Below are 13,742 nucleotides of genomic sequence, written 5' to 3'. Positions count from 1 at the left end.
TGTTATTAAAAGAGGTATTAGTCAAATATGTTTACTCCCAAAAATTTAATTGGATTTATATGTGTATATGATTGTAAATAATATATAGAGACTTTAACTCATTTGTATATATAAGAATTATTTCAGCATTATTTTGTGTAAATTTATATATAAGAATTATTTCAGCATTTTTTTTATTATTTTTTACATTTATTCATTTTTTATAATAATTCTGTCGAATTTATTGTGATGTGTGAAATTCATATAGTGTCTGAATATTGAAATTGTGCAATTTCAAGGCGGGAGTATGTTATGTAAGCATGTTGCCCCGCCTCTCACTTGTAACGCCCTCTAGTGGTATATGTAAAAAACCATCAGTCTTTGTAACATCATCGACGAAGCAGCAACGCCGAAAGGCAAGGCTCAATCCAACTCCCGAAAGCGGAGAAACAATAAAATCTTTAAAATACAAAAAAGGTCCGTCATCATTATCGAACCTCTCCAATAATGATATTGCTACCACAAGCACTTTGCTGAAGAGAGAAGGAAGAAAAAATAAACAACTACAGAGAATAGTTAAGTTTAATCAAGAGCGGGCAAAAAATACTAGTGCGCCAGAAATGGTTATTGACAGAGCTGAAGAACAACAATGTTCTTTAAGAGAGCACACACAAGAAGATGCAGACCAACCAGATCCATCAAATAGACAAGAAGAGATAAAACTACCAGACCCTTCAAACGAAGAGAAAAGCACACAAATGTGCATTAAATTGCCATCTATAGCTTCCATTGCTGACTGTATCAGAATATCAGCTAGTGCTGCTTTACAGGACTTGGGTGTAATCACAGAAGAAGACAAAACTTATGTAACTGACAGGATGACAATTAGAAGAGCAAGATCAACAAATCGAAAAATTCTCATTAAAGACAATCGTTATACTAAGATAACTGGTAATAGAGGATTGTTTTTGATGGGGGAAAAAGCGTAACAATTGTTCAAGAAAAAAAAAAAGGTAGTAAGTTGTATAAAAAAGTTATTTCGGAAGTGCATGCCTTCCGAACTCAAAGTTTTTAGGCCATTAACACCTAAATCTGGCACCAGAAAAGACATAGCAGACAGTATGCTGGAATTTCTTAAAGATAGAGAACACAACAAACAACTTTTGAACTTTACTGCTGTTGGGTGCGGCGGAACCGTTGTAAAGACTGGGTATAATAATGGTGTGATATCTTTGATGGAAAAGGAAATAGGAAGACCTTTACAATAGTTAATCTGTTTGTTCTATTGTAATAAGCTATCATTGCAACGTTTCTTTTTTTTTTTTTTGTCATTTATATGGTAAAATAAAAGGACTCAATGAGTTTAAAGGGAAAATAGGTCAGCAGCTAGAAAACTGTTCTAGTCTTTCTATGGTTTCCTTCTTGCTAATACAAAATAAACTTCCTCTTCTGGAAAACAAAAATGATTTAAATACAGATCAAAAATATTTATTGGATATGTGTATCACTGTATCAAGTGGAAATTGCTCACTAGTTTTATCATTAAGAAACCCTGAAAAATTTGCTCCCTCCAGGTGGTTGACATTAGCCAATTGCTTGCTTCGATTGTATGTGGCAACTGAAAACTCTAGCTGAGTATATTGTGAAAGTATATGTGCCTGTGGGGTTTAATATTAAGTTAAAACCATCATGTACGTATGGTTCCAAGCATCTGTTTAATCTTATCTCATATCCACGCTATCTCTCTGACAATCTCAAGAACGTTATAGACTCGATTATTCAAAGAAATGTGTGCTTTGCTGTTCCAGAAAATATCCTTTGATCCATGCTAAGTGATGAACATAAAATTCAAAGAAAACTTGTTTACAACGTGTTTTAAAAGCAAGAACAGGAAGTAGAGACATAGTTAGGAAGTTCAAAGTTCCAAAGATAAATTTCGATGCTAAGGATTACATGGTTGATCTCATGGTCTAAAAATGACGTAACTGAGCCCCCTTGTTAAAACGTGTTTCCAGTGACTCTTTCAAAGACTTTATACTGAAGGCATCTGAAGTTGAACCAAATAATAGCGGAATTGGTTATCGACTTTCTCTGGCTTCCTTGTCACACGCAAGCTGTGGAAAGAGCTGTAAAATTGGTGACCGAACTGGCCAAAAATGTCTGTGGTTCAATCGCAAGAGAAGGATACATAAGAGCAAAAATTGACTCACGTGTGAATATGCCAAAATTTAATTTAAAAAAACAACAACAGTTTAATGTGACAGTGAAGTAGAAGAAAAGATTTTCAACTGTAGCATTTGTAATCATTAAGGATACAAAACTAAGAAACAAATTTTAACATTCAATATATTTTTTTTATTATTATATTTTGTAATTAAGAATTTTTCAAGTTGTAGTGCTTATATATGTATTTAAAACCATCTTTTGTAACATCATATCCATGAAAAATTCATAAATTTCTTTTTATCAAAGTTTAGACTTTTTATCAAATTTTTCAATTTTTTACAAACTTTAAGTTCTTTACGGCACCTCAAGATGTTATAGTATTGCAAACAAATTTTTAAAAAAATTTCTTGAACCTAAAAGGCACCTTTTCTGCAACAAATTTTCAATTATTCTTTATGAACCTAAATGGCAACATTTCCCCACTATTACCAAACTAAAATCGAATATATATATATATATATTAAGGCCGTTTTCGTTCCATCCTACTGTACATGTCTATCAATTTCAGTCTTTGAGCTGAATGTGGATATCACAAAACTAAGTTCCCTTACCTGCGTCCTCCTCTCTTTTTGTGGGGCTGGTCAATAGGTGCAGGAAGTGGTTTCACTTGCTTCACAGGGGGTGGCTCCTGCAGTTTGTCTAGTTTTCTCTCGATATCTTCCCTCAAGGAGTGGCCCACCTGCCCATCTATGGATTCGTGAAAGCCATCTACTCGTGCTGCAAGGGCACACTTAGCAGCAACCAAGCGGGCAGCTTTCCTTCTCAAATCCTATAAGAAATACTTTATTATCTTTCTTATTTCTCACTATTACTCTTGAAATATTTGTTTCATCCATTTTATTGATATTTACAAAAAAATATAAATAAATTCTTTATCATTCACTGATAGGTTCAATAATTTCATTTGGAACATTATTTTCTAGTTCTTTAACCAGAACATATTTTTTTTATTAATTAAATAATAGTTAGCTTTAGTTATGACATTAAATAAAATGCGACTTTGGTAACTGAAGATACCGCATCACTGAAAGAGTTGATGCAGTTTTATTCATTACAATTTCAAAAATATCAATTGCAGCAAATGCCATTAAGTTTTGTTAAGAGTGGTAATCTTGTTCATAACTTTCCATAAGAGTATTAATTTTTGTCAACAGTTATTTATATTTTACTATTGAAAAATGAATGTGGTATTTTAACTTAAATTACTCATTATTATTTTACAGTGTAAGTCATAATTGGATGTAAATATTTATTTTAGGCAAGCCTGCATACTTGGTATTATTTGGTTGAATATGATTATGCACTTATATTTTCTTGTAGGATTGTGATCTAAAGCTTATAAACTTCTCAGATATATGGCCTGAAATATTCTTATGCATTAAAATATTGTCTGAATTTATTTCAGTTAAAAAAAATCAGTTTTATACAGAGAGTTGAAATAGTGACAGAGGGAGTGCAACCCTATTTTAGTGTAGGACAAGATAAAATCACATGACTTAAGGAGAGAATTTGTATTTGCTGTAACGCATTTTCCATTCTCCATTATATTTCAATGGCAGACTATTTCTCAATCTTAACTGTTAAATTTCAAAGCTTATTTAAGCCATGATTAACTCTTGCCGTGAATTTGGATGCAAAGAAAAATCTTCTAAGGATAGTAATGTATCATTTCACAGCTATATACAAAAAACATATTCTATTTATATCCATTTTAAGTCAGTTTAAAATTTTGTAACTTGGATCACTGATTTTGAGGTTATAACTTAATAATATTTCATAGTTTGGTTTAGTTATTGTATTTAATTTAATTAACTTATTATTAAGCTTCATTTAAACTGATATAACTGCTTTATATTTTACTACTTGCTTTATTTTAATCTCAAATGCGTTGCATGTACTTGGTTGCAAGCTTTGCATGATTCTTTTCTAACTAATACAAGTGTATATATATAAACGTTATTGAGTGATTAATAATTGTGTATTTATTTTAGTGCAAATAAAGTTACTTATTATTTCCAAGATATATATATATATATATATTTACCATAAATATTCGAATCGTATCATACTGTGAACGCTATGAAATCATCATTGTGAATGAAATAATGAAACTAAAACGTATGTTTTATTGAAAATGTTATACAGTAAAATGTGGTAGTAATAACTGCATAAATGTGGTAGTAATAACTGCATGTTTTTTATAAATTTTAATTAAGAGCTAAAAATAAAGTAGTGGATATTCTAAAGATAAGAAACTATTAAAGAAAGAAATGCTATCTTTATAGATAAAACTTTTCTGAATGTCAACATCTATACTTATATATAAAGCTCAATATGTGTGTGTGTGTTGGCGCTCTACAGAAAAGACCATTTGACCTACAGCTACCAAATTTGGTACATGTATACCTTGGAGGTCGGGAATGTGCACCTGGGGTCCCTTTCTTTGAATTTTTAATTAGAATTTTAATTATTAATTAAAAACTAACTTTCCCGCCAAAAAATCTTTTCATTTTCCTCACCGCCAAATGAGTAAGGGTTCAGTTTTTTTTTCCCAACAGTAATGAGGCTAGGCTTAAGATTTTTCGGCTGATTATTTCAAACGATTCTGTTTATTTTCTTAATGTTTGATGCATTTAAAATTAAACATTGTTAATTAATAGATCTTTCATATTCATTCTGAAGTACTTTTGAATTAAAATAAAACAGAATAAAGGAAATTAAAAATTTCTAATCTGCATAGCGTTACCCCAACTGGTGTAGAAAAACTCACGCATTTGCGTTACCGTGCCTGGCGTTGAAAATTCAAGCATGAGCATTGTATTCTGATTGTTGACATGACAACCATTATCAACGGATGATTTAAATGATTTTTAGACTAGTTGCATGTTTTTGTAATTAAAGTGTATTTATGTTAGTTATATATTTTCTGTATATGCTTATAATTTTAAGTCCATCGTTTTTAATTTTTTTAACCTGTTTTCAACCGATTATTTTAAACGATTCGTTTTATTTTCTTAGTATTTGATGAATTTAAGATTAAACATTGTTAATTAATCGATCTGGTCATGATGAATCTGAGAAAATTTTGTTGACAAATTCTTGAAATATTTCATAAATTAAGAAAGATATTCTTTAGTGCCCATAAAGTTTAAATGCTCAGTTACTGTTTTCAGTACTCATGTTACAAAAATATAATTTGTTTCAGTAAAAAATATTATTATTATATTAATTGCAGATTAATCCTTTCCAATTTAATTTAAAATATAAATTCTAACAGAAACTAACAGGAGCTAACAGAAAATTAGAGAGATACATATTACGTTATGACTGAAGGCCATTATAATATTATGAGTGAATTATATGACTATCAAAATTTGAAGTTTTAAAATATTTTGCTGAAGACGCTATTAAAGTAGGAATTGCATAAAATATTAAATTATTAAAATTTTAATGAACATTAAGATTGGCGAACCGGCTGGTCGACAAAGGCGGCTAGTTAATAAATAATTTGCAATATGTATATACCCTAAAATCATTGTTTTCGTAAAAATTTCGATTTTTTTTTTGTTGTTATTTTGTATTAAAGTCAACACAATTAAGATTCCAAAAGTGATTTACTTTTGCTTCTGCAGTAGTTAGAAGCAATGCTACTGACAAAATTATAAACCAGAAGCGAAATATTTAAAATTAAAATTAAGAAGGGGAAGGCACGTGGTTTTAAATTGAGTTTGGGATGAGATTTTGTATAATGATAGTATACATTTAGAATGTTCGTTTATGAAAAAATTAAGACTCAATAACCAACCTTGAAACTTTCAAGATAGCTTATAAATTATTATCTTTCTAAATTATTTCAAAATAATATAACAGTTTCAATTAATATCTTTTCCACTTATGTAAAAATAAATATTTATTCTCCTAATTTTTGGATTAAAATTTAATTTTTAGAAAGAAAAATAATTATAAATACAAAGGCATGTTTTTAAATATTCAAGAAAAAAAAACTTAGATCACTTTTATAATCTGTTTTTATAAAAGTTTCTTTTATCTGTTTGAGATAATGATACAAGTATTTGAATATGTAATGTAAAATTAAAACACGTTTTTAGGTAAATAAAAAGAAATAAAATGTTTACTTAAAGAAGAAAAATAACCACTTTTAATTAATGCAACAAAAGAAAAATCAAAGTAAAAAACTAAACATGATTTAAATCAACAATTTCAGCTATTGATGTTATGAAAAAGAAAAATTATTTTCGAAATCAGTTTGCTTAGTAGAATGATAATCTCAAAACAAAAAAATTAATAAATAAACTTTTTAGGAAATAAAAATCGACTGCACCCAATGCCGGGAAGCAAAAGACTGCAAGACAGATTTTGAGTAGTCAAGATTTGCGATATGTCACCAAAAAAGATATTCTTACTCAGATTCTCCCTAAGTCATGTGATTCATGTTGGGTGCACTTATTTTGATAAGAAACATACAACTAGCTCCCTACATTTATATATCAGCTCTATGATTTTATACCTTTCACTTCAATCTTAACTTATTAATTTTCAGTCCAAGCTGAATAAGGACACTATGATTCCTATTACATTGAAAAAGAACTTTCAAGATCCTCTCTACAACAGGAGGAATTCTTCAAAATGTTATTCAAACACTTAAAATTTCTAGACTGATCAAGAATTCAAAGATAATGATGTTCTATGGCATAGCATAATGCTCTAGGTTACTCCAAAATGCCACAGAAATATATTTAGATACGTAATTCTACAAATTTCTAAAAAGTAATAGCATTTGAAAATATTTTAGAATATTGCAGAATTTAGCTTTTTATTATGATTCCAGATTCCCACTTCTACAGAAATTATGATACTAAGGTATGACATTTTCTTTTTATTAATTTGAGAAATAATTGTTCCAGATTTAGCTTTTTTCAGATTTTTACTGCTTCTGCAGCGATTAAGATATTAAGGCACAGCAGATTTTTAAAAAATTAATTTATAAAGTAATAGTTGTACCAGGTTTGATTTTAAAAAATACAAATATATGCATTTACATGCAATGACATATTTATAATTGGATTCTATTGCAACATAAAGACTGCAAGCTCAGAAACTATTCTTTTATTTAAAATTTAAAAAATATAATATATATATATATATATATATATATATAAAAGAGATTTTACATTTACTTAATATTTAAATATTATAAACATGAAAAGAAAATTACGGTAATAATTTTCTAAATCTTTCATTTGATTTTCACAATTTTTTTTAAAAAAAATGGAACAATTTATTATTTTAAATAACAAAAATCAACAAAAATGCTACGAAATTAATGAATTTAACATTGGAATAATTCTAAATAAAAAAAATATTTAAACCCTATATTTAATGATTAAGAATGATGTAATTCACTCATGTTGAATAGAATTATCACTTAAATATGAATTTCAGGAAGTAGCTAATTCAGGATGAAACAAAAAGAAAAAACATGTAAATGATGGCCTTTTTTTTAAATTTATTTTCTAGCTATCCCAATTATGAGCATAAAATTTAAAAAATAGAGTAATTTGAATTTGACATCACAGTAAGTAAAATACAAACTCACAGCTGGAGTATTCTGCACTATATCACTAGAGTAAACAAATCCTGTATGAGGCATAATTGCAGTAGTCGAAAATCCAGCCAAAGTGCGACGCTGAGACCCAAGGACTTGAATGTTGCAAGCAGGCATTTTAGCCAAATGACTCAGCCCTCCAGCAACACCTGATGAAACAGATAACCCATTAGAAATATTCTATTATTCAATGGATTCAAGAACAGAGACACAATATATTTCCCATTATAAAATGGTTTCTATTGTTTCCTAATAATGATACAGAACATACTTAAAACAAATTTTTTTTTCAATGTTTATATTTACAAATTTTTTTAAAAAGTGAGAGGAGATGAAATTATTCTTGTACTGTAAATAAAAATCCAATTCTAATCCTAGTTTTTTTTATGTGAAAAATTCTAATTTCAAATGTAATATATATATATATAATTTTTTCAAAAAGATGCTTTTTGTAACTTCAAATGAATTCAAGAATAATCTCCCGCTCAGAATTTAGATAAAAAGAGCCAAAATTAAAATATCATCTATTAGGAATAAAATGATGCAAAAACAAATAACTTAATGTAAGATATGTAAATCTAGACCCACCACAAAAAAAGTCACAGAACATCTCAATATTTTATAACAGGCATGTTAGAAGCTGTAATTCTCTTCAAATAAAACTCATTTCTTTCTGGTGAACACCATTTTATTTTCGGGCACATTTTTTGTGCCCCTTTAGGTAGACTGTTACAGATTAGGACACCTCTCACAATCGGATGCCACGTCTAGGTCACAGAATCGTTCTTACACACTCAACATTAAGATACAAAAAAAAAAAACTTTTTACTCGACAGATACGCCATCTATTGTCGTGAAGCTGTAACATACTCCCCACCTTGAAACCCCAGGGTTTCAAAAGATTACAATGTTCAATAACATAAACAATTTTACAACTTTTACACAAATCTATAAAAAACACACAAGAAACATAATAATGAATATCCTTAAGAAATAACAATTCAAAACTTACAAATAAAAAAAAAATTAAATATTACAAATTAATTATGTTCCATAGGCAATACACAAATTTTAGAAATGACTCTTTTACAAGTACTAGACTGCGTTTTAATCTTAACAAAACGAATTTTCTTATCACCATAATAAATTTTAACTGTACTACCCATAGCCCATTTATAACAAGGCAAATTGTCTTCGATTAATAACACTAAATCTCCTAATTTTACATTATTTTTGTCAAACATCCATTTAGATCTCTGTTGTAATTGATTTAAATAATTACAATGCCAAAATTTCCACATACATTGTACAAGTCTAGTTACCTTTTGCCATCTCTTGATATGACTCTCCTTTAAATTTGTCAAATCAGGCTCATTTAAAGAGGTTAAAGACCTATTTACTAAGAAATGTGCGGGAGTAAGAACCTCAAAATCGTCCTCGTTAGCTGACATGAGAATTCAAAATTTGCAGAATTACCATTAAGAACTCTTCGTAAGTTAAGTTTATCCCCTTAACAACTCTTTTTAGATGGTATTTAAATGACTTTATAGCTGCCTCCCAAAGACCGCCAAAGTGTGGGGATCTTGGTGGAATAAATTTCCACTCAATACCTTCTGCAGCTAAATAGCCTGCCAGCTTTTCATCTGGTTTTCTAACCATTTCATGAAGTTTTTTAATTTCTTTATTAGCTCCTACAAAATTCTTAGCATTATCTGAAAATAGTTTCGCACATTTACCTCTTCAAGCCATGAATCTTTTTAAAATCACTATAAAGAAATCAGAAGTCAATTCTGAAACAATTTCTATATGAACAGCTTTAAAACAAAAACATACAAAAATAAATTTTCTGTAAAGCACCTTTACGCTGAGCCTTATTCTTAATATAAAATGGCCCACAGAAATCGGCTCCAGCACAATTAAAAGCAAAATCTGGAGACACTGTTTCCTTGGGCAAATTGCCCATTATTTGAGTAGGCGCAATTGATTGGGCTTTGAAACAAATGATACATTAATGAACGATTTTTCTGCAGCTATTACGTCCATTTAGAGGCTAAAACAAGATAGAGCAAAGAAGAAGCAACAACATGTTATTATATATTATGAAAATGTTCTATTATAATTAGAGTTAATCTATGATCTTTTGGCGAAATTATCTGATGCTTTTTATTAAAACTAAAATTACTATTACCCAACCGTCCCCCAACTCTTAACAATTCTTTAGAATCCAAGAAAGGATTCAAAGTTTTTAATTTACTACCAGGAGACACACATGATGTTTTTGGAGACTAATGACGTCTTTAGCAAACTCTTGGATTTGGACATTTTTAATTAAAAATGTCTCTGCATAGTTCAACTCCTCAGCATTCAGTGGACCTGTTGTCTTCACTGCTCCTTTTAGGTTCTTGACAAACCTGAAAACATAATTTAAAACACGAACAATTTTACTATAATTGTTACTTATTTCTAATAGACACTGTAAAAATCTGGGATTATTACAACTGGAAAGGTTAATCATAGGATCCTTATTCTGAGTTCTTTGCAGTTCCTTTCACATCAAGAAGATATTCACCATCTGACATACCAGGATCGTCATTGAAGTTTGGCCAGCTACTAGATGAAAGAAAAGATAGTCCATTCCACCAAATGTCCAACTGTCGGATCTTTGAAAGAAAAACTCCTCGTGATATCAAGTCAGCAGGATTCTCAGCAGTATTTACATAATGCCATTGGAAGTCCTTAATAGACTCTTGAACCCTACTGACTCGATTAGCAACAAAAGTTTTCAACGATGTAGGTGGATTTTTGATCCAAACAAACACCACTGTGGAGTCCGAGTACAAATGTACTCCATGAATGTCTAGTTGCAAGGATGACAGAACCTTAACGGTAAGCTTGGAAAGCAGATCCGCTGCACACAGCTCCAAACGTGGGATATCAATTTCTTTGATGGGAACAACTCGAGATTTGCTGCATAAGAGTCACAAATTTACCTCGCCAGACCTTGATAAAGACCTGGTGTAGACGGCACAACCGTATGCATTTTTCGAAGCATCTCCGAAGCCTATCAGGTCTACTTTCAGAGCCTCAGAACATAACACATGACGTTCTACATTAAAATTTTTCAATTGACTCAGTTCAGAACTAAATTTTTCCCACTCTCTATTTAAGTGTTAGGGAACTTCATCGTCCCGATCAATTCTCAAAATCCACAATTTCTGCAAGAACATCAAACAATCTGGATATGTCCACTAGCATTGTTCTTTTTGTTGCAGGATTCACAATTTTTTGAATACTAAAACTAAATGTATTCTGTTCAGGATTGAATTGTAATCCCAAAGTTTTTAAAGTTGCTGAATTAGGGTTATCGAAATTGTATTCTCGGTTCGACGTTGGAACTTTTTGTAACAAACCAGGATTATTTGAGCTCCACTTGTGAAGCTCCATACCAGCTGATTTTAACAAATATATTAACTGATCTTCATTAACTGAACAGTTCAATGGCAGAAGATAAATCCTCGGTACCACCGAGTATATCATCGACGTAAAAATCCTTGCCAGCAGCAGCGGCTAATGGATAATTGTTCTGCTCATCACAGCATATTTGCTTTAGTACCCTGGTCGGCAAGTAAGGAGCGCATTTGGTTGCGTAGGTAACAGTGAGCAACTTAAATGCGCGTAATTTCTCTTCCTCTAAATCCTTCAATAAAATGCATTGTAAATCACACTGATCTGGATGTATCCAAATTTGACGATACATCTTTTTTATATCGGCGGTAAAAACAACAGAATGTTTTCGAAACCTCAACAAAATAGCGAACAAATCATCTTGGACAACAGATCCTGAATACAAATTATTATTAAGCGATTGTCCAGATGACGTTGCCTCTGATGCGTTAAAAACAACGCGTAATTTTGTAGTACTACTTTTGCATGCGTTCTAGAAAACTACCCGTTTTCTTAAGCTTCAAACTACTAACTAATGCTCATACTAAAGCTTTTATGCTCATGCTAAAAACTAATTGTCTTTTAACGGATTTAGATTACGATATTTGCCGAACACTCCCACCTTTGATTATTCGTTAATAATCAAACAGCAAATAAGCATTGGATACAATATAATTTGCATTGTTCAAGTCCTCAGAAATCTTGAAGGCACTTTTACAGTTCTACCTCTTCTTGTTGTAAGAGGCTTTTCACTAAGAGGGCTTTCATCTTCTGTACACTTTATCTCAAGAGGTTAAATCCGACGAACAGGACGTACAATCTCACCACTTGGTGTTTTCAATCGCACTACTCTAACGTTTTAATCTTTACCTGGATAAACATCAAAAGTTTTAGCCATTGGCCACATTAATCTTTTCTTTGAATCCTCTTCAATTAAGACAATTTCTCCAGGTATTACTTCATAATAATTGCTTTTCTTCCGTGGTTTTAATAATATGCCTAAATATTCACGGCGAAATCTGTTTCTTAAGTGTTGTCTAAGATTTAGTCGATATTTCAGACGCCTTTTAACATCGGTAGTGTCGAGTTGATCTAAATCGGGCACTCCCACCGACGGTATATCTTGTATAAACATTGATGGAGTGAGTGGAATGAGATCATTGGAATCTTTAGATAAATACGTAAGAGGTATGGAGTTAATGACCGCCTCACAATCACATAAGATAATAACTAACTCTTCATAGTACAAGCAGGCATTCTCTAAAACACGTCTAAGAAGTTTTTTCACCATTAATACAATGCGTTCCCAAAATCCACCTCACCAGGGTGCAGAGGGTGGTATGAATTTCCATGTTATTCTTTGAATAGAAGTTTCTCTTTCAATCACATCCCAATCCAGTTTTTGAAGAAAATTTTCAGGGCCTACAAAGTTAGTGCCATTATCGCTGTAAATAACCTTTGGTCGGCCTCGTCTAGCTATGAACCGCCGAAGGCAAAGGAGGAAGGATCTATTATCAAGTGACAGTGTCAGTTCGAGGTATATTACTCGAGACACTGCATACGTGAAAAGAACTATCCAACATTTTTCGCCTCCCTTAAGCGTAAGTGGTCCAGCTAAATCTACGCCGCTCATTTCAAATGCATCTGATTCTTCTACTCTGTCCTGAGGCAAACCGATAGGTTGGATCTCTAAGTTCCTGGAATTGTATCTCTTGCCTCTTAAGCATTTGTTAATTTCTCTATGAACGGTTCTTCTTCCATTTATAATCCAGAAATTTTCTCGCAATTTCGATAATAGAATCTGCACCCCAGCATGAGAGTTTTCCATATGAGCCTCTCTGACAAGAAGCTCTACTAACCTATGTTTTCCAGGAAGAAGAATGGGGTATCTAAAATTTCGCAAGCCGTCCTTCTCAGTTAATTTTGTTTTAATCCTTAAAATACTCTCCTCATCTCTAAAGACATTGAGGGTCTTCAAACCTCTGATTCTTCGGTGAAAGATTCTTGAATCATCCTAATAATCCTTTTTTCTGCTTCATTTATTTCAGATGTAGTCAAACATCCCTCCATTCTGCATTCCTTTTCGGTCTTAGAATTATGCTGAAATGTTGAAATCCAACCCAAAATTTTAATGATTTTGGCGCAGCTGGAAAACCGAGAGAAGACTTGCAGTAACAAGAGAATTGTTTACAAGACTAATTAATTTGCCACATTTTTCTACAGACAATCTCTTCATTAAAATGGCGATTCGATTCAGGCCACAAATCCTCACGTAAGAGTAACCATTTGGGTCCTTCCCACCATTTAGAACTCGGAAGCTTCAAAATGGAGCATCCACGAGAGGGCAAATCGGCGGGGTTTAATGGTCCCGGAACATGTCCCCAGTCGTCTATATTTGATAGCTTCCCAATTTCATTCACTCGATTGCGGACAAAAACACTCCCAAGTTTCGTCCCATCTGATCCCT

General features: G+C 31.5%; 1 protein-coding gene across 4 annotated transcripts in view; it reads right to left on the bottom strand.

The window, feature by feature from the left end:
• LOC129957341 (U4/U6 small nuclear ribonucleoprotein Prp31-like) overlaps positions 1-13,742 on the bottom strand; it is a 47,965-nt gene that overhangs the window by 7,719 nt on the left and 26,504 nt on the right. For all 4 annotated transcript variants that reach the window (XM_056069614.1, XM_056069615.1, XM_056069616.1 and 1 more), the window contains exons 9-10: positions 7,823-7,980; positions 2,757-2,974 (exon numbers count right to left, since the gene is read on the bottom strand). In XM_056069614.1, coding sequence (XP_055925589.1) covers positions 2,757-2,974; positions 7,823-7,980 — 376 coding nt within the window. The remainder of the gene's footprint in view (positions 1-2,756; positions 2,975-7,822; positions 7,981-13,742) is intronic.

Source organism: Argiope bruennichi, chromosome 11 (genome assembly GCF_947563725.1).
Source record: "Argiope bruennichi chromosome 11, qqArgBrue1.1, whole genome shotgun sequence".
In the NCBI taxonomy this organism is placed as follows: Eukaryota; Metazoa; Arthropoda; class Arachnida; order Araneae; family Araneidae; genus Argiope; species Argiope bruennichi.
Note: the sequence above shows the minus strand (reverse complement) of the source record. Positions and strands in the feature narration are given on the sequence as shown.